The 22,385-nt window shown below is 48.6% G+C and overlaps 1 protein-coding gene across 1 annotated transcript in view; it reads left to right on the top strand.

The window, feature by feature from the left end:
* The window catches only part of CNTN5 (contactin 5), a 407,321-nt gene that overhangs the window by 380,748 nt on the left and 4,188 nt on the right, over window positions 1-22,385 (top strand). The window contains exons 20-22 of the mRNA XM_065397605.1: window positions 12,744-12,930; window positions 13,369-13,481; window positions 15,269-15,437. Coding sequence (XP_065253677.1) covers window positions 12,744-12,930; window positions 13,369-13,481; window positions 15,269-15,437 — 469 coding nt within the window. The remainder of the gene's footprint in view (window positions 1-12,743; window positions 12,931-13,368; window positions 13,482-15,268; window positions 15,438-22,385) is intronic.

The following is a 22,385-nucleotide window of genomic DNA, read 5'->3' as shown; positions in this document are numbered from 1 at the left end:
CCGCCCCACATTCTGCTCCTTTCCCCACTGTGGTTCCGAAGTCTCCGGCGCAGTAGGAGGAGGACAGAGCCCCCCCAGGTAATGTGGGATGGATCATGGGGAGGGGCCGGGGGAAGCTGGGGCCCCGGGCTGGGGGCGGGGTGGGGAGGAGTTACATGGAGGGTCACGTAAGGAGGTCACGTACCCCCCCTTTGCTGGTGCTCCCCCCCCCCGTACTGATAAGAAATGGATTTTACTTGCACCACTGGCTAAAAATAGCAGTATAGGCCAGAGCCGCCCAGAGGGGGGGGCAAGTGGGGCAATTTGCCCCAGGTCCCACAGGGGCCCCCACGAGAATATAGTATTCTATGGTATTGCAACTTTTTTTTATGGAAGGGGCCCCCAAAATTGCTTTGCCCCAGGCCCCCTGAATCCTCTGGGCGGCCCTGGTATAGGCATTCCCACTCAGGCTGGGTCCCTGGCTCTGGTACCCTGAAAGAGGGGAGGGTCGCAGGGCCTATGATTCAGCCCAAGAGGGAATGTCTATACTGCTATTTTTAACCATGTAGTGCAAGCCAGAGTCAGTTGACCTAGGCTCTGAGACTGGCTGACTTAGGGGGGCGGGGGGTGTTACAGTGTAGACATATCCTAGATAGTCCAAAGGAGTTGAAAGAACTGCAAGTCAGCTAGTGTGATGACTTCACTGTCTACAGAAGTTTAAGTGTAGACAATTTTCAGGTCTAAGCAACCCGTTCAAAATAGTTATTTACTGAGAGACATCCCTGTGCATGGCACTCCTTGAGCAAACATAGAAGACACAATCACTGTCACTAGTGTGCTTTCTTAGAGATTATTACTGTTGGTGATGGTTTGGGGAACATCTGCTGCACAGAAAATAGGGGGGTAGGTGCCATAAGGAGGGAGAAGACAGAAAATATCATATTGCCTCTATATAAATCCATGGTATGCCCACATCTTGAATACTGCGTGCAGATGTGGTTGCCCCATCTCAAAAAAGATATATTGGAATTGGAAAAGGTTCAGAAAAGGGCAACAAAAATGATTCGGGGTATGGAACGGCTGCCATATGAGGAGAGATTAATAAGACTGGGACTTTTCAGCTTGGAAAAGAGACGACTAAGGTAGGGATATGATAGAGGTTTATAAAATCATGACTGGTGTGAAGAAAGTAAATAAGGAAGTGTTATTTACTCCTTCTCATAACACAAGAACTAGGGGGCACCAATTAATAGGCAGCAGATTTAAAACAAACAAAAGGAAGTATTTTTTCACACAACGCAGAGTCAACCTGTGGAACTCCTTGCCAGAGGATGTTGTGAAGGCCAAGACTATAATAGGGTTCAAAAAAGAACTAGATAAGTTCATAGAAGATAGGTCCATCAGTGGCTATTAGCCAGGATGGACAGGGATGGTGTCCCTAGCCTCTGTTTGCCAGAAGCTGGGAATGGGTGACAGGGATGGATCACTTGATGATTACCTGTTCTGTTCATTCCTCCAGGGGCACCTGTCATTGGCCACTGTTGGAAGACAGGATACTGGGCTAGATGGACCTTTGGTCTGACCCAGTATGGCCATTCTTATATATAGAGACCTCAGTGTGCTTAGTGCCATGGCAAACACACCATTAAAAATCCTTTTAACCTTTCATTAAAGAAACAGAAAAGAAGGGAAAACAATTAAAGCATTTGAAAAGTAAAGTATTAAGTAAGGCTTTCATTTTAACAACATTCCTTGCTCCCTTTGCTTCTAGCTGGAGTGTTTTTAGAAGGAAACAAAACCCATGTTTGACAGTCTTGTAGATGGTATCAAAGATGGTATTAACAACTGTCCTTTCTGGGGAAAAAAGAATGTTATTTGGGATGGACTGGAGCTGTTGTCATTGCTGCTAATGTTAAAGTCCAATCCTGTTTCCTAAAAGACAGCGCAAACGACAAACACACACAAAAGGGCACCGAAAAGAACAGCAAAGATAGAAAATGCTACTTCTGTCTCTGGTGATGACTTTCACCAGCAACCTCACTGCCGGAAAAACACAGTCCCAGCATGCAGCTGATCAGCCACTCCAAGACCCGTCAAACGTACTAGCACCAGGCTGTTTAGGGCATTGCATTTAATTGCCTGTCTGGTTTCCTTCTCACAGCAGTGTGGCAAAATATGCAATATTGGCCGGCTAAGTCAGACTTTTATTAAACAGAAAGCAAAGAGAGCAAGATTGAAGAGGAAAGAAATAAGGTGGAGAAGGAAAAAGACACAGCTGGCGGGGGGCGAGGCAAAGACTCACATCCCAGGAAGTGTTTGGGTTTTAGCCAGAGCCATGGCAGTGTCATCTGGGTGTCTCTCTCTCTGGCCCAGTCTGGTCAGGACATCAATCAGGACTAGTACGAAGAAGGTCCGGGGTCCCAGGAGATGGTCACGTGGCAGCCGTGATGATAAAGGTTACTACAGCGGTTGTTGACAGAAAGCTGTTTCTTCTGCTAATTGTCCCCAAAAGTCTTTTCTTCTCAAGAATCTCAAAAGGGAGTGTTGGGTGGAATAGTCCATCCTCTAGTTATCTTGTCCACCAAAAGACCCAATTTCTAACACACGATTTTTGGTTCATTGATTTCCAGTCTTCTACTCCTCTTGTTTACCAGTCATAATCTTAACAGAGTCCTTGAGTGGTATCAGCTAAACCCTTTTTGTTTACATTAATTCCATCTCTGTATCCATTTTACGTCTTTTCTTAAACAATTTTGTATAACAGGTCATTGTGACAATTTATGAACTTTCACTCACTTTTTATAGTTGAGCTTACACTTAGAGTAAATGTGTAGGCCCAGTTATCACAACAGGACTCAGATCCACCCAACTGGGACATGAGCACAGATTTGAGCTTGTGGTTCAGGATCATTTTTATCTTTAACCCTATATGTGGGCTACTGAAACTTGTTTAACTAAAAATTAATAAATCAAAAGTAGCATGTCTGGACTTGGCCAAGGAAATAATGGTATCCTAGTATGCATTGCTCTTGTTGTAAATAGCATCCTAAACCCAATTTCTAAGTTGCATTTATTTTCATTTTAGAATCTAAAGAAAATCATAATCAGTTCTGAAGCTTTCAAAAGTATTGGAAGTAGGGTGACCAGATGTCACACATTAAATATCGGGGCGCGCGGGGGGGGGGGGGGGGGGAGGGGCGGGGGAAAAAAAAGCCGGCGGCAGAGGGGGGAAAAAAACCAAAAACAGCCAGAGCGCCCCCGGGCCCCTCCTGCAGCTCCCTGCCCAGCCGTTCCCGGACTCCGTCGCCCCGGACCTGCAGCAGGGGCTGCTCCACTCCACCCCACCAGGGCTGGGACACTCGCCCCTGCAGCCCCGGACAGCCCCTCTCCGGCCACGGGGAGCTTGGGGACCCGGACAGGGGGCGAACCAGGCAGCCGGGCCCGGCCCCTCCTGGCAGGAGCGTGTTCGCCCCGGACCCACTGCGCTGCCCCGCGGGCTGCAGGGCTGGAGCAGCCTCCGCGCTGCGCTCCCGGCCCCGGGCCCTGAAGGCGGCGGTGAAGCCAAGGGGCTTGCCCTGGTGACCCTAAGGGAGCCTGGCAACCGAAGGGGTCCTCCCAGGGACTGGTCCAGAGCACAAACGTGTGGGTGCAGGAAAGGGCTGCTTCATGGTCCCGGTGAAGCTGGTCTGAGCAGTTTCCCTCCCATTTGCTACCTGACTCCGAGCTCTGCCCCCGGAGCAGGTCCTGGCTGGAGCGGAGAGCACGGGGCTAATCACCGTGTTAATGCGGCTCCCTCCTGCAGCATCACTACACCAGGGGAGCAGGTTCCCGGGGCTGCGAGATCCGAGGGCCCTGGGCCGGCAGAGGCACTTTCCTGCCCGGCCCCAGTGCTTTCCCGGAGCTCGCTCAATCCCCTGGATGGCGGCAGCAGCCAAACCATCCTGTAACCGCTGCTCGGTCTCTGCTCCATGTTCCCCCAGCACCAGCCGCTCTCCTCGGCTCCAGCCCCAGACCCCCACTGTGCAGCGGCCTGGGCAGGAGCCCTCTGGCGCGGCGAGGGGCTCAGAGCTGAGCCCCCTCGTCTCCCTCCTGGGGGAGCAGCCCCCTTGCCCACCCGGTGCCGGAGCTGACTCACCAGCTCCAGGAAACGCCACCCTCCCTCCCAGGCTTGCGCCGCCATGCTGGTGACCCTAAGGGAGCCTGGCAACCGAAGGGGTCCCTCCCAGGCTTGCGCCGCCATGCTGCAAGCCTGGGAGGGAGGAGGAATGCCGCGTGGTTGGGGAAGAGGTGGGGCCAGGGCAGGGATTTGGGGAGGGAGCCAATGGGGTAAGGAGGGGGTGGAGCCGGGGCACGGGGGGGGGGGGGGGGCGAGAGTTCCTCCGGGACGGCAAAATTGCTTGTTTGTCCAGTGTCCCGACCGCACATCGGTCGGGACACGGGACAAACAAGCAAATATTGGGACAGTCCCGATAAAATCGGGACGTCTGGTCACCCTAATTGGAAGAGCCATTATCAAGCAAATATATAAGAACTGCAACTTACACCTCCTTATCTTTCCCAGTTATTAAATTTGAGTGAAACCAAGATGGAGCTGGTACAGAGTTATGTGGGTTTTTAAAACATGTTCATATCTGATACTCACAGTTCAGAGATTCAGTTAGAAATACAGTTGGATTACAGGAGTTGCATTAATTACCTCAATCTGCATCCAGGTTGTTTCCACTTTATGAAAACACGTTACTGTGTAGCATCGACAGACCCCAGTCGTCATGGGCGGGATCGAAACTGGGACCTCTGTAGCTAAATGCATGAGCCTCTACTGCATGAGCCATATGCCCTTTAGCTAAGGCTGTAGGACAGACTCATTAATCTCTAAGTGGTCTCAGTGTCACTAGATGGGACAGAGCACCACGATCCAGGAGGTGTGTGGGTTACAACTGCATCAGGGTCTGGCAGCAATACAGCCTGGCACTTAAGCATATGCTTAACCATGTGTGCTTAAGCCCTTTTGACTTCAATGGGTGTTGGACCAGGCAATAAGTACACAATTCAGAGGAATCATTTTTAGAGAGTTCATTGTTCTCATATTCCCGTAGTTAAAAACATGTCTGTTTCCACCTTTCTCAGTCACTCTTTTATACTGTTATCCACTCGAGTGAAGTTCCTGGAAGTCATGATACAGATGCCCAGATATTCCATTTCGTCCTGAACCAAAGTCCCAACTGGAGAAAGCAGTTTTAGGACAATAATGAAAGAGGATTCTAATTGCATTCAATTAGATATAAAGAAATATCATATTTGGACTAGTTTCATAGTCCAATCCAATATACACAAATGTATTGGCTTTGCCTGTATTACTGCTTCTAAAGATCATGCCAAATAGCTTAAGGCCATATTGTACCATCTCACACAGTAAAACTCAGAGAGAGAAACAGAAGAGGGTAAACTCTGGTAACGGAGCCAGTGAGATTTCCTATGAGAGCTCTTCCTGGGAGGAAAGTGAAAGGGGGTCATGTCCTCCAAACCCCAGAGATCCTGGGGATGTGCAGTAAAAGGAAGTTCCAGCCACACCCAGGGGATTGCCTATCCATTCTTCTGTCCATTCTCACCACCAGCACCACAGTTTACTCAGGAATCATGATGACATCAGCTAACCCCATCATGCTTGTCCACTTTTTTTTTTTTTACTCCCTGGAGGAGTGAAAGTGCAGAACAGATGTTAATGATGCTACCAGCTGCTTTAACCTTAGCTGGATTTTCAGCTGGAAACACCACCAGTTTTGGAGGGAAGCAAGCAGCCCTGTCTCCATTCACCCAGCCTCATCCTAACCATGCAGTGGTTATGCAGAGGTCCACGTTGTGGCTAATGGGTAGGAATGGGGAAGGTTGATATGTTGGCTCCCCTCTCCCTTTTGCATTTTTCTGTTTCTGTGGTCCCCTTCCACTCCTCACTGCAGTAAGTGTATCTTTTCTATGTATTTGTGTTCCCAGATACGTTTTTGGATCTGTCCATTGTAGTCATACCAGTCAGTGAACCTGATCTGTCTACCCAGATCTTTGTTTATTATTATCCTGTGTTTCATTTACCATGTAATTCTCCACAGTGAATTCTGCAAACCAGTTGTCAGTCCTGGCTTGTAATATTTTAGTCACACTCCTCCTTTGTGTTGAACGTGCCCCTTTCCCTATGCACATGACTTGCTACTATCCGGAAAAGTTGATACCATACTGTGTTTCTTTTATTATAGCTAACTGCTATATAAAGAGAACAACATTATACCTAATACAGATTGTAGTGGCACTGCAAATTGTACCTCTTTCCATTCTGAAGTGTTTCCACTCACTAGTAACCTTTGTCTTCAATCTCCAAGATAGTCTTTTATCCTCTGAAATAACTCGCTCACTACACCCTGCCTTTTAACCTCAAAAACGAGGCTTTGTGTAATACCCCCCAAAAATTGATATCTATATAAATTATGGCTACTATTTTTCCCCTGTTCTTATCCCATTGATTTCACTGATTCTCAGAATGTTCTGAGGTTTATCTCCGCCTTTCCACATTTATTCTGACTTGAATAAAATAATTAGACTTTTATTTCCCAAATGAAAATGTTTTCACTAATGATGACAACTCTTTCTAGAAGAATATAGCCTTGAAATCTTCTTCTTTTTTGTTGGTCTGTCATATAATGCTGCTTTATATAGCAATGAACATGTTAATTTGTTTGAGATGGTTTCAAGTAGGTAGTTCACTGGGCTCTCTTCAGGTCAGGGACTGTGTCTTCCTCTGTGGTTGGAATGTCCTTAGCATATCTGGAGTGCAGTCTAAATAATAAATATTACCTGCTTCAAGTCCTGTGTTAGCTCACTTGCAGAAATGAGGTTGGTGATTATTATTATTGGTGGTTATTACTACTGTCTTCTTGTGCTGTGGGATCCAATGTTCCTCCCACACCAAGGGTGCCGGGGGAGGGGAGGAATCCACTTTTTGGTACAGGCCTCCCCGCCCCTGCCCCTCCTCTTCCCCCCAGAGGCCCTGCCCAAACCTCGAGTCAGGCCAGCAGCTGGAGCCCAGCCAGGGAGCCCAGACAGCGTGGGGCACTGCAGCATGGACCCTCCACTTGCCCTGGGTGGGGGAGGGGGGCCAGAGCAACCCCCAGCCCATGTCCCTGCCCTGGGGCCCCACTCCACAGCTCCCCTCAGCTGCCTGGCTGCATGGTGCTTACTATGGCCGGGCTGCAGCTCCAAGGCCCCATCCCCTGGCAGGACCCGAGTCAGGGAGAACCATGTGGGCAGCTGTGGGGAGCCACTAACCCTCCACCTGTCATGGGCAGGGGGCCTGCGGGGAGGGACACGGGCCAGGGCCTGCTCTCGGCCACCCCACCCCAGACAGGTGGAGGCAGTGCTCTGGCTTTTGGCTTGGCTGGGGGCGAGGCCTCGGGCAGAAGGGGCCACAGAGGGACCCGCCCCACCCACACACTTTTGGAAAGGCTCTGCCACTGCTATCCCACACCCAACCCCGTCCAAAACTTCCCTCAGACAAAGGAGCATTTCAGTGAATAGCTCCAGCTCTTCCTCACCCTACCAGCCTCAAGTAGAGTTTTCAGCTGAGCAGCCCTTATTCTGTCAAACAGGAGAATAAGACTTACTCCCTCACATCCCCAGAAGGCCAAGCAAGAGGCAATGTAATCCAAAGATAGTATTATTGACTCACTCACTTGAAGTGGAGAGATTTAAATGGTGAGCGGCTAATGGTTTGGAGGACTAGCGTAGGTCATTGACTCTAGTCTCCATTTAGGCTTGTAAAAAAACCCACATAGCTCACCCCATGTGACTGGCAATTTCTATTAGTAAGTCCCAGAAGTGCAACAGGAAAGGGTCTTGGATTGAGAATCATTGGCAACAAATTCAAAAATAGCTTGTAAAATGCCCGCCCTCTCCCGTGGTCTATTTCCCTTCGCATCCCTAAGAACTAATTTAATTCACAAAAGATTTTTAAAGTATTATTTTCCCTGGCACATTGTTCACAGTGAAATGACATGGTGCTGGCTTAATCCATGAACAGCAAACAAAAACTGCCTGAAAATCCAGCTACCTTGTAAAAGGCAAGTTTGCTAAATGTTCTAGTTACAAGTAATTTCTCATGAAGAATAACTGCAGCCCACAGGTAAAATGCTGCCCTCGTGTTCAAATGCTATTGAACGATGAGCAAAATGACTCGAAAGCATCAAAATAACAGCAAGATACTACATTCTCATGCCTCAATTTATATTCTGCCTGTGGTCAGTACAACAGTGACAGTCACCTCTTTGTTCTTCACATTTCCTGTCTGTTTAGCAACAGCATTATTAACTAGATGTTTTACCTTTTGAATGTTTGGTCTCATGTCAACGAAAGTGACAGAATAGTTACTAGAGATGAACAAATCAGCAATGACCCAGTTTCAACTCCATCCCTTTTTGCACTTTGTATTCCTGAAAGGCAGCGCTAACAGTTGTCACACAAGTTTTATGCCAAACTTGTTGTGTTCATTTACATCTTCCAAATCACACATTATTTCTGGCGTCAGTGCAGATTTGTCAGCAGCCCCTGACCTTACTACAAAACATGCCAACACTGCGTTGATAAATAAAGCCAGTTTGTAAACTTCCACAAAACAGTTCAAATAATAGAAGACATGAACAAATGCGCATCAAAGTTTGCTTGACAGCAGCTGTTTACCAGACAGACTGATCTAATTTTTTTGTGGGGAGTTAGGAAAAACCTGCAGCGGAAGTGAAAAACAGATATGTAGCCAGAACCAACAAGAAGAGTTAGTGCAGGGGTTGTTTTCCTTTCCATAGGGTGTGTGGCTAACACCTGGTTTTGGAATCTATAACAAAGAGAAAACTAGCTGTTGGCCTCAGGCATTATTTGCATTCCACCCATTGCTAATGGGGAAAAAATTGAAAACCTAATCAGTTGGCAGGAATAAGGGCTTTGGTGTTGATTTTTTTCACCCTTTTCATTTCTGAAGAGTTAAGGGCTGAGATTTAAATCACAGACAAGATCACAAAGCTGTTGTGTCAATGTCATTGAAATTCCCCCAAGAGTTAATATCTTGAAGCTCAGATTAGACCTAGTTCAAAGATCACTTTGCCAAACAGTAAATTCAGGGAATACGGAGTATCATTTTCAGATAGGGTTACTGAACATAATGACTATTGCTTATGTCCGATTTGTCCTGTCAAAGAACAGCATCTGCCAATGGTGTTCTTCTGTGCCCTGACATGTACCTCATGTATACCAAAATTTTTACACCACCTGAAAGAAAAATTGTGTCTACCTGGCTGTCTCATCATAATCATGCAATATTTAATCATGCCTTGGGGAGAGCCAACAGCTGCAGGGGGCCCCTATACTGAACATTGTCCCCACATTTTCCATAGGATGAGTTCGTCCTGGAAGATATCTCGCTGCTGAGGGTGACCTGGGATGCAAGGGAGGGACTTCTACTACAATGCGGCTTCTGCCCTGGCCCATATGCAGCTTGCCTGTGTGCAGCAATGGTCCCTCCGCCCCTCACGGTACAGTGGCACGGACATGTTAGGCTGACTGGGACAAGGAGTATAGTAGCGCTCCCAAGGAACCTGCGCAAGTGCATTGCCCAGCTTCTGCATGAGACCTTTGAAGAGATCACTGAGGCCGATTACCATGATGTGAGAGAGAACATCAGTGCCCTATTCTGCATCTAGGCATGCACGCAGCCCTAACCCTTCTTGCCCCAAGAGCCCGCACCAAACAACTTCCTTCCCAAAATAAAAGCCGCTTACCGGGCACCTCCTCTGGTGTTTGTTCTTCCCCAGCACCGGCCACTGCGACTGGCTACCTTCCTCCTGGCTTGAAAACAGCTCCTGGCTGCATGCATCTAGGGATGCCGGGGTGTCTCCCTCCTCCTCAGCACCCTCGCTCACACTTTCCTCCTCCTCCTGCCTTGTTGAACTGGGCTTTGAAGTGTCCATGGTGGTCCTTGGAGTGGAGGTGGGGTCACCCCCCAGTATTGCATCCAGCTCTTTGTAGAAACGGCAGGTTGCGGGGTCAGCACCGGAGTGGTGGTTTGCCTCGTGGGCTTTGCGGTAGGCATTCCACAGCTCCTTCACTTTAACCTTGCACTGCAGTGCGTCCTGGTCATGGCCCCTTTCCATCATGTCCCTTGATATCTGCCCGAAGGTATCGTAATTCCTACAGCTGGAGCGCAGCTGGGACTGGACAGCTTCCTCCCTCCAAACACTGATGAGGTCCAGCACCTCGCCATTGCTCCATACTGAGGATCGCCTGGCACGTGGCTGCATAGTCACCTGCAAGGATTCGCTGAGAGCACTCCACACCTTGCTGAGCAAACAGGAAGGGGATTTTCAAAATTCCCAGAGAATTTAAAGGGCGGGTCTGATGGTTGGACACCTGAGGGCAGGGCAGTAGAGTTCAAAGTGATGACCAGTGTGGCAAGAACAGGCATAGTGGGACACTTCTGGAGGCCGATCAGAGTGCATTAATAGACCAGGGCGTCCACACTGGCACCGCGGCACTCCAGCCATGGGGCACGAAGTGTTATGCCTCTCACGGAGGTGGATTACCAGGAGCACTACAGCCACGGAGTCAGTGCGCTCTACGTGCCTTGCCAATGTGGACGCGTCGTGAGTTAGAGCACACAGGGCTGCTTTAATGCACTCTAACTCGCAAGTGTAGCCATGCCCTTAGAGAATATGAACCTCAAAAGGGTTGATTGCTACTATGTTCCTGTGGTTTCAAAATTCACTCATCCATAGTACCTACTTGTGTATTGTGGTAGAAACTCCCTAGAAAATAGCTAATCTATAACATGTGGTTGTTTCTATTAGTCACCATGCAAACATCGGGCCTGATTCCACACAGCCTTCAGTCTTCATGTGCCATGTTTATGTAAAGAAGGTGTAAAATGATGCGAAATCAGAATTTCAGTCACTCACACTTGTGACAGAGTAAATTTACCTTTATGGTCACTTGAGAAGCAGCATGGTCTAGTGGATAGAGCACTAGAATAGGACTCCAGAGACCTGAGATGAAATCCTGGCCCTACTGAAATCAATGGGAGTTTTGGCATTGACTTCAGTGAGGCCAGAATGTCACCACTGGGTTCTACTCCCAGCTCTGCCATGGCCCTGTGACCTTGGGCAACTCACTTCTCCTTACTGAGCTTGTTTCTCCTCCCACATTTTGTCAGTCCCTGCCTATTTAGACAGTAAGTTCTTCAATGCGAGGACCATCTCTACACTATACATTGCCTAACACAGTGTGGCCTCAATCAATATGTGCTACTGTAATACGAATAAGTAAATAAACGTAAATGTCTGCACAAGGGGCAAAGCATAGTGAAATTCAGGCCCATGGAGTGGACAACTGTCTCATGACTGATTGATTCTTCCATGGCACACTGGGCCTGATTAACCATTGCCTTTCTCCAATGGTTGTCAGTGGTATTACTCCCGGATAAAATTGGAGTAATTCACTGGTGACTCAGGCCCATTATACCAACCACTGCTGACTACAGTTAGGGCTGCTCCGTGGGCTTGTACTTTATGTTTTATTTTTCATATGAACCTCTGGATTTCTTTGGTTTGCTATTATCTTGGACACTTTCCCAAGAGCACAGTACTGTATTATCCCCTGACCTTTTCTCAGAGGAAATCTTGTTAGAGAAATATGAGTAACTTATTCTGAAACAACTAACCTCAGGGAAAGGTAAAAAGGTGGAATAAATGCAATGGATAGAGGTATGATGCAGAGATAGCAGCATGATACATGGATAGTGGTCTGCTAAATATAAACCATTCAAATGGTTGTGTAGTGATCGCTTCTGTTGAGGGGAGACCTGAATCCTGGAGAATGATGTAATCTCACTGCTGTCTGAGTGGGATGCCATTAATAGACCTATAGGAGAAAGAGTTTCTTTTTTGTTATGATGTCTTATAAATATTAGATACCTGAGTCTGAAGGGAAGGAGCTATTCAGAATTTTTATCTGAGTAGTGTAATCTTTTAGAGAATATGACAAGCTCAATGCAGCTATGAACAGTCATGGACTTGTATCCAGCAAAGGTAGCTTTAGCTTTTGTGTGTGGAAAGGAGTGGCAGAGGCATGCTTTCTAAATTACATTTGTCAGAAACCTGCTTCTATCTGAGTAACTAAAGCTGAATCCCCTTCTCTCCGTTCCCTCCCCCAGCAATGCTATTTCTATAAGATTAACCCACTACAAGATTTTCTTAGATGTTCTGTCATCTCTTATTCATTACATTGACACAGATCTTGTGGCTGGGCATTATGCATTATGCAGGGCCATTGTGCCACTTCTTCAAATGATTCAGTCAAAGCTTTCCTGGGTTGTATGGTAAATGTTTTTGATGACCTATGAGAGGTGAGCTCTCCTTGAATTCTTTAAAGTTCTTATTCTGTCAGCACTTCTTCTCTGCTGTTGTGTCTAGCTAGTCACAACATCTCATGATGGCAGAATGTGATGCATTGCATTTCAATGATGCTGTGAGTAATAATGTGATATGCTGACTCTAGACATCTGGAGAGGTGTGACAAGCACCACTCATGTGTGAGCTGAGGTTACAATTCCCACATGTTTAAAAGGACCTGTTAATTTGATGACAGGAGGGGCTTCCAAAAAAAAGCAAGCAATAACAAATAAAAAGGAAGTTTCACGAATGCCTAGATTAATCCTCCAAATGGTCACTCATTGGCAGGTTGGTTACTGGAAAGATATGGAGCAGGAAGAAGCATCAGAAAAAGTCAAAACTGAAGGAAATGAGTCATCCATCATTTTGACAGGATTAGAAGGAAACACATTATATCACCTAACAGTGAGGGCGTACAATGCTGCAGGATATGGACCACCGAGTAGCACAGTCCGTGCAGCCACCAAGAAATCCCGTAAGTGACCTGGATTCTTTTCTGTGTGTGGAAAAAAGTTTTACCCGCTCTGGATTTCTCTTTAGCTGGGGTATATAATAAGCAGAGCTGGTACATAGTTTTGATTCATGGCTATGCTTCTGTGCTTAGATCTGAATTTTAAAGTGACATGGCAAAATTTGCATTCACAACAGACAAATGTTATCTTCCTGGAAAACAAGGCTAAGCATTTTTGACACAGAAGAGAGATAAAAGGATTCAGGTTCATAAGCTCTATACTGTAGCTATTAAAATGACACTCCTAGAGCGAAAACCACCTTGTTGGACTCCAGCTAGAGAAGGAAGCCTGTGAATGCAGCCAACCATAAATGTAATAAAAGATTAAAATGCTCACCAAGGTTTAAAAAAGCAGAAGTATGTTTAAGTGCATGGTGTCATTTTATTCTTCTTTTTGCTCAGCTCCCAGCCAGGCACCAACCAATATTATGTGGATGCAAGATGGCTCTCATGTGTCTCTGGGATGGGAACCAGTTAGACCTCTAGCAAATGAATCTGATGTAATGGGATACAAGGTCAGTCTTGGCTCTCTCTCACTCATCTTCCAAATTACCCTTTTCTTTCTTGCTTGCTTTCTATATTGTACAGATCATCTGCAATCTTGTTCCCCCCAGATATATATAAAAAAAGCATTGAAAAGAACTAAATGTCCCAGTACTTCTCTATGTAGTATTTTCCAAATGGTGATTGTCAACTGCTGATTATAAACTGAGTATGCACCTTCTGAGGTGATTACTCCATCACATCTGGTCCAGAAGTGGCTATTAATAAGACCAGCCTGCAGTGAAATACATGATAACACTTCAATTTAATTGTGTTTGCAGTAGGATTTAGAGAAATGCAGAAGGATAAAGCATCTTAAATACCATTAAAATTAATGTTTTTAATAGAGCAGAAGTACAAATATTGAGATTTGTTATGATTATGTTGGTGGTATTCAGCAATCTGTGACTGTAACATCTGGCATTTTAAGTTTTTTAAGTTTTAAAGAGCGAAAGCTGAAAAGAGCCATATGTAACACATAATATAAAATGGGAAAATCATAAGAATCCAGTACATTCTTTTAAAGCAAAACAAAAATGTATATGTGTGTGTGTGTGTGTGTGTGTGTGTGTGTGTATTCTTTGTAATTATATTTTGAAACATACATACATAATTACACCTATAGAATACCGTGCCTGGTACTCTCTGTATCCCTGCAAATATCATATCAGGAAAGTGTAAATTGGTTTGGATAAAATAGAAACTACCTTAACCTTTATCAAAATGTTTGAGGTTCAGAAAAGGTTCAGGTAACTTCTTTACATTTTCTCTAACCTTGTCAGTTTTGTCTGGGAATAGATGTCTACATACTGAAATGCTGCAAGGACAGCTACATATGCACTTGTATTTCTCACTGAACCAAGACAAGGGTGCACTGAATTTTACAAGAGGGGGGCCAAATCCTCAGTTCAGCTCAGGGCCGCCCAGAGGATTCAGGGGGCCTGGGGTCTTTGGCAGCGGGGGGCCCCCGCCGCCGAATTGCCGCCGAAGACCCGGCACTTCGGCGAGGGGCCCAGGGCAGAAGGACCCCCCGCCTCAGGTCTTCAGAGCACTTCGGCGGCGGGTCCTGGGGCGGAAGAACCCCCCGCTGCCGAATTGCTGCCGAAGACCTGGAGCGGAAGAAGCTCCGGGGCCCCCGGAGCGAGTGAAGGACCCCGCTCCAGGGGCTCCGAAAAACTCTCGTGGGGGCCCTTGCGGGGCCCGGGGCCTGGGGCAAATTGCCCCACTTGCCGCCCCCCCCTCTGGGCGGCCCTGGTTTAGCTAGTTGGCTGGTTTACACCTGATGAAGCTCTACTTCAGAGTATCTTCATTCAGTTTGAAGCTGGATACCCAGAAAATCTGGATATCCATGTGAATTTTTTGATATGTATCTGAATCAAACTTTAACCTAAAAATATTTTTGAAGTTCGCTTTCACTTCAGTTAGTGTCTGTGTGGTTACTACAAACTGGAGGACAAATACTGAATCTTCGTTATTGGCCTGATCCAATAGCCAGCCGTTCAAGTGAATGGAGTCTTTCCCTTGATTTCAATGGACTTTGAATTGGGCTCTGTCTTTGACAGTATTTTGAAAAAAAACTTCAGGAAAAAGAAAGACCAAGTTCTCTATTTAAAGATGAAGCGTCAAATCCTCCAGGCCTTCCTCAAGTCCTTTCTCAGGCAAAGTACTTTTTGCCTTCAATGTCAACTTTGCCTGAGTAGAGTCCAGTATTTAACCTAAAATTATTGTAGTGATTCTGAAGCTCCTGTATCATCCATAGGTCTTGTTTAGGCAAGAAGGCCACAGCAATAGTCAAGTAATTGAAACACAGAAAACCTCTGCAGTGGTTCTTCTTCCTGATGTTGGTGTCTATATCATAGAGGTTTGTGCAGTCAGTGAAGGAGGGGATGGGACAGCCAGCTCCCAGATCAGAGTACCGTCTTTTTCAGGTAAGTTCACAATTATATTTTGAATACAGGCCTGTCATGTTTTTAAAATGATACCATTCTACACTTAATTAATACATATTAACTTCAATGGATAATATAGTTGTTGGATAAAGTCATTGGTTAAATGATTCAGTTTCAGAGCTACAGAGTAATTGAACATACAACTAAAAAGACCAAACTGGATTATGGGTATGTACTTGTTAAGTAAGTGCAGAGCCAGCCTTAGTGGTGGGCAGGCTGGGACGCCGCCCAGGGCCTGGTACTCAAGGGGACGCCATGCTGGTACCACCCACCCACCTGACCTGCCAACAGCCAGTGGAGCTTAGAGGCAGCCAGGCAGGCGCAGCAGCATCTGGAGAGGAGGGACAGACCAAGCTGCAGGGGTGGCAGCTGGACCAGCCTGGTAACTCCTCTGAAGTGAGGGTGCCCCTCCTCCCTCACTGCCCTGCTCCACTGCCATCTGCAGCCACTGCTGATCTTGCCTCCCATCTCCCCCCCCCCCCCCCCCCGGCCCATGGAGCCATCCCTAGCCAAGCTCGGGACCTTGAGCCTGCCTCCTCTCTGCTGTGCAGAGGGGGTGGGGAGGCACTGATGTCAAGGTGTCCCTCTCCCCCCACCTGTGTACCTGGTGTCCGCTGAGCTGTGGTGGGAGTCAGGGGGAGCGTGTCTGTGCTGGCACCTGTGAGTTGGCACTGAATGCTCTTCTTAGAGAGACAGCGCACTGTCACACTCACTCAGGCACACACACACTCCCCCCAACACACGCTCTCACACACACACACACACTCTCTCCCTAACACACACACATTCCCCAACACACGCTCTCTCTCTCTCTCTCTCATACACACACACACACTCTCCAACACACACACATTCCCCCAACACACACATATTCCCCCAACACACACACACACCCCCCAAAACTCAAAGCTGGGAGCCCAGCCAGCACCAGCTGCCCAACCAGTGCTTAATTTGTGTTGAGGCTGAGCCCCTCACCTCTTTCAATACACATTAAACACTGGGGAGAGGCAGCAGGCCCTTTAGGTGATTGGGGGGAGCCCGCAGAGGTCAGGGGCGATGGGGGACTGGAGCACCTGTGGGGGCCAAAGGCGCCAAAATACAAGTTCTCCCAGGGCACCATTTTCCCTAAGGCCTGACCTGACTAAGTGTATTCACAATGGGACATAGTCTACAAATATATTTTCCCTATTGAAGCCTTCACATGAAGATAAATCTGTCACATAGTATGTATGAGATCGTGTATCAGAACCAAGTACCAAACACTGCAAAGAGCTATAGAGATTAATAAGACTGGGATTTTTCAGCTTGGAAAAGAGACGATGAAGGGAGAATATGATAGAGGTCTATAAGATCATGAATGGTGTGGAGAAAGAAAATAAAAAAGTGTTATTTACTCGTCATAACACAAAAACTAGCGGTCATCAAATGAAATTAATAGGCAGCAGGCTTAAAAGAAACAAAAGGAAGAATTTATTCACACAATACACAGTCAACCTGTGGAACTCTGCCAGAGGATATTGTGAAGGCCAAGACTGTAACAGGGTTCAAAAAAGAACTAGATAAGTTCATGGAGGATAGGTCCATAAATGGATATTAGCCAGGATGGGCAAGGATGGAGTCCCTTGTCTGTTTGCCAGACGCTGGGAATGGGTGACAGGGGATGGATCACTTGATGATTACCTGTTCTGTTCATTCCCTATGGGACACCTGGCATTGGCTACTGCCCACAGACAGGATACTGGGCTGGATGGACCTTTGGTCTGACCCAGTATGGCCGTTCTTATGTTCTTATCTCACTTCACTGAAAAGTTCATGCACATTCAGGAAGGCTTCACATATAACCTGGATCTGCCCACCTGCACCCACCCACCTGCATTCGTGGAGTTCAATACTTTGACTTATCAAAACGTTCTTCACACCCTAATGCAATCACGACCCAAGACTTATGAATCTGACCCAGGCCCTTCCTGGCTTGTGAAAAAGTTGTGAGCAACTGGTTCCACTCCTAACTGCAATAACCAATGCCTCATTCAGAGATGGAGTCTTCCCTTCCTCCTTCAAACACCCAATAATCTGTCCAACACCAAAGAAACCCACCGTGGATGCTTAAGTTCTACCCAGCTTTTACCCAGGGCCAAACCTCCTGTTCCTGACCAAGCTCATAGATAAGCTAGCCAAAGGCCAACTTCAGGTTCATCTAATTGAAACTAGTATCCTGGACCTGGTACAATCTGGATTCAGGCCAGGACATGGGATGAAAACAGCTTTAGTGGCATTGATGAATGTCTGTCAGTGGACAGAGAGCAGACATCCGTTCTCACCCTCCTGGACCTCTCTGCGGTGTTTGACACTGTCAGGCATGCAATACTGCTGTCTCGCCTGACGGAGATGGCAGGGGTCCAAAGTAATATGCTAACATGGTTAGAATCATTACTGGAGGGATGCCCCCAACAAGTAGTGATGGAAAACTGCAGCTTCACAAATAGACCCCTCAGTTGTGGAATCCCAAAAGGATCAGTTCTCTCTCTGGTCCTATTTAGCATCTAAATACAGCCACTAGATTAATTGGTCAGACAACTACATATGCCAGCAGTATGCAAATGAGACACAGCTCTTCCTGTCCTACACCACATACCACTACCATCAAGAGGGCCCAGTGTTTGGATGAGATTAGTTTATGGATGAAGAACTGCTGATTGAAGCTGAACCCAACCAAGACAAGGGTTATGATAGTGGATAGAGGAAAGCATTTTGGAGAGTTTGCGGCATCCTTTGGTTGATGGTACCACTTACAACTGGTCAATTCAGTCCGCAATTTAAGGAGTTCTTCTTTGAGTGCTTGCTCATATCAATTCCAGTTAGGTATGTGCGCACGCTGTGTGCACGGATGTCGGAACTTTTTCCCTAGCAGCTACCCGTCGGGCTGTGGAGCCCCCTAGAGTGGCACCGATATGGTGCTCTATATACGACCCTGCTGGCCCGACCCCCCTTCAGTTCCTTCTTACCGCCAGCGACGGTTGTTGGAACAATGGTCTCTTGCTCTCAAGTGCTCCACTACTCCCTAGCTACTTTACTTATCTCTGTGTATAGTTACCCTATTGTTAGTTAAGTGTTAGTTTCTGTTATCTTTAGTGTTAAGAATAGTGTTAAGTATAGTTGTTAAGTATCAGAGGGGTAGCCGTGTTAGTCTGAATCTGTAAAAAGCAAGAGAGGGTCCTGTGGCACCTTTAAGACTAACAGAAGTATAGTTGTTATCACCTGAAGGGGTTTCCCCCTTCAACAAGTGCCCTACAGGGCTCTGGAGCATGCAGTCCCAGGGCTTCAAACCTTGCGGTTCCTGCGGCAAGCCTATGCCCATTGGCGACTCCCACAACTCCTGTCTTCGGTGTCTGGGAGAGGCCCATCAAGCGGATAAGTGCAGGATTTGCAAAGCATTTAAACCTCGCACTAGAAAGGAGAGAGACATTAGACTCAAACAACTCCTCATGGAATCTGCCCTCCGTCCACCTCAAGACCCGGCCCTGAGCACTTCAGTGCGGAGTGCCCCCCCAGCGGTGCCAGATACAATGCCGAAAAAGGACTTGGCATGCACTTCTAGGGCCCGGCGACCTCCGGGGGCCCAAAAGCACTCTCCCCGGCACCAGTCTGACTCCCCGGCCACCCGTAAGAAGCAGGCCACGGAGAAGCCTCCACAAAGGCCCGAGACGACAGTCGCACCCCCAACAGGGCATGGCGTGGACCAGGGACCTATGGCCAATACACTTTCCGGTAGGCCTTGTCCCGCACGGGTCCCCACCCCCAAGGGGAGCCCCGCACCGTTGGACTCCCCGCAGTTGCAGGTGGAGGAGGTCATGCTATCTCCACTCCTGACACCTTTGAGGCTGCCAGAGGCCTCATTGAAATGATGGAGCCTAAGTCCCCAGTCTCGAGGCCTACACCATCTCGACCCCCGGCACTGCCAAGAGGCATCTGCCCCCAGACCAGCACCCCCGCGCCGCTTTGAGTCCCGGCACCGCATCTACGCTACGCGCCGGTCTGACTCACGGCGATGGTCCGACTTGCAGCACTGGTCCCGCAGCCCCGATCCTTGGAGTCGCTCCCGCTCGAGGTGGTCATCGGCTGGCAGGTCGTGGTCCTGCTAGAGATCCAGGTCAAAGTCTGAGACCTCGCGGCACCGCTTGAACCAGCACCGCTCCACGCAACAGCACCACTCCCCATCGCGGCACCGCATCTCTCCGCGTCACCTCCACTCTCCATTGCGGCACTGCACTCCGACACAGCACCGTTCTGCATTGCGGCACCGCTCTCCATCATGGCACCGCTCACCAACTTGGCACCGTTTCCCAACACGGCACCGTTCATGGTCACACTCCCGTGGCCGATCTTCACTGAGGCGAAGCCTGACCTCTCGGAACTGGCTGACCTCCCGGTACCAATCCCCGCAACGGCAGTGCCAGTCACTGTCTGGATCCCGCCACTCCATGCAGCACCCATCCCACTCTTCGGGGCATGCGGAAATCCCCCTGACACAGCCACCGCCCCTCCTTGGCCGTCCCGCTCCCAGTCACCCTCCCTCAGGTCGGGTGGGGCATCAAGGGCATCGGAGGTTCCCCAATCAGGCCTGGGCAGTATCGGACGGGACACTTCTGCACCACACTGGCAGCCCCAGTGGCAGTTCTGGACCCCCTGGGCATACCAGTAAGCCCAGGGCGCCCCTCCAGGCGCCCCTCCACCTTCACACTCTGGGTCACGTATTCCCAAGGCAACCATTAGTCGTCCTCCTCCGGATCCCACCCAACCGCGGGACCCAGCCCCACCCCCGGTGGAGGCTATACCCGGTACCCGGGAGGAACAGGACCCAGTTGACCAAGGGGCGGCTTCAGACCCGATCCTACCAGTCGCCTCCTCCTTGTCTTCTCCCGATGAGATGGTGGCGGGTACACTACATCCGGCCCTCCACCCATGGACTACCGGGCATTACAGGACCTCCTTCAGTCCAGTCCCTCCTAACTCCAGGAGCAGTGGAGGAGGTACTTCAGGAGCTCAGAGGCAAGGGTTTCTACTCACACTACTTCCTCATTCCCAAGGCAAAGAGAGGAACTCAACAAGCACATCGTCAACTCAAAATTCCACATGGTCTCCTTGAGCACGATCATTCCCTCCCTAAATCTGGGAGACTTCTACGCCGCCCTTGATATGAAGGACGCTTATTTTCACGTTTCAATCAACCCATCCCACAGACGTTTTCTCTGTTTCATAGTAAACAAGACTCATTATCAGTTCATGGCTCTTCCGTTCGGCCTGTGCACAGCCCCCCGCGTTTTCACCAAATGCCTGGCAATTGTGGCGGCCTTTCTTCGCCGCCACCATGTGCACGTCTACCCATACCTAGATGACTGGCTCATATGAGGTCGATCTCGCCAGCAAGTAGAATCACAGGTACAATTGGTCAGAGACACGTTCGACCACCTGGGCATTATTCTGAACGTCAGCAAGCCTGTCCTCGCCCCAACACAAGCAATAGAGTTCATTGGGGCAGTCCTGGATGCAAACCGGGCGAGAGCGTTCCTCCCAGAGACCCGTCATCTAGCCCTCGCACAGGTGATCAACGGCCTTTCCAACTTTCCCACCACCATGGTGAGACAGTGCCTCAAGTTGCTGGGTCACATGGCATTCTGCACCTACATGGTGCAACATAGAATCATAGAATACCAGGGTTGGAAGGGACCTCAGGAGGTCATCTAGTCCAACCTGCTGCTCAAAGCAGGACCAATCCCCAGACAGATTTTTGCCCCAGATCCTTAAATGGCCCCCTCAAGGATTGAACTCACAACCCTAGGTTTAGCAGGCCAATGCTCAAATCACTGAGCTATCCCTCCCCTCTATGCCAGGTTGTGGCTCAGGCATGGCTCGTGTCTGCGTATCGCCCGGGCCGCGACAATCTGGACATGGTGCTGACCGTCCCGAAGCATATCCTCAATTCCCTGCGCTGGTAGCTGGACCCCCGCTCGGTAAGTGCTGGGGTACCGTTCCACCCTCCCCAGCCAACCCTGACTTTAGTAACGGATGCGTTGGCACTCAGCTGGGGAGCGCATCTCGGAAGCATGACTACGCAAGTCCTGTGGCAAGTAGAGGAATTAGCCCTGCATATCAACATCAAAGAGCTCAGGGCAATCTGCCTTGCATGCCAAGCGTTCCTGTCATAGTTGCAGGGCCACTGTGTAGCGGTGTTGACGGACAATACCATGGCCATGTTTTAAATAAACAAGCAAGGCGGAGCCCGATCGTCTCCTCTCTGCCAGGAAGCCCTCCTACTGTGGGAGTTTTGTTTAGCCCACTCCATCCTTCTTGAAGCCTCAGACCTCCCGGGCATTCAGAACATACTGGCGGACAGCTTGAGCAGACGGTTCCTCACACATGAATGGTCAATTCATCCGGATCTCATCCACTCCATCTTCCACAATTGGGGGTTTCCCTGAATTGACCTGTTCGCCACATGGGCCAACAGGAAGTGCCCAACCTTTTGCTCTTACCTGGGTCACAGTCAGGGCTCAATTGCAGATGCCTTCCTGATTCCATGATCTGGCCAACTACTATACGCCTTTCTGCCATTTCCTCTCATCCACAAGGTGCTTCTCAAGGTTCACAGGGACAAGGCAGACGTCATCTTGGTGGCTCCAGCTTGGCCTCACCAGTGCTCGTAACCCACACTCACGGACCTGTCAATTTGGTCCCCGATCCGCCTACCTCTTACTCCTCATCTCACAGAATCATGGTCGCCTCCTCCACCCAGAACTACAGTTCACCTTATGGCCTGGAGGATCCGTGGTTAAATCAAGCGGAGCTCGCCAGTTCGGACCCGGTGAGGCAGGTACTCCTAGAAAGCCGTAAGCCTTCTACTAGAACCACTTACAAAGCAAAGTGGAA

This window comes from Emys orbicularis, chromosome 1 (assembly GCF_028017835.1).
Source record: "Emys orbicularis isolate rEmyOrb1 chromosome 1, rEmyOrb1.hap1, whole genome shotgun sequence".
NCBI classification, from domain to species: Eukaryota; Metazoa; Chordata; order Testudines; family Emydidae; genus Emys; species Emys orbicularis.
The sequence above is the reverse complement of the archived record's forward strand: the minus strand, read 5'-3'. Positions and strand labels throughout refer to the sequence as shown.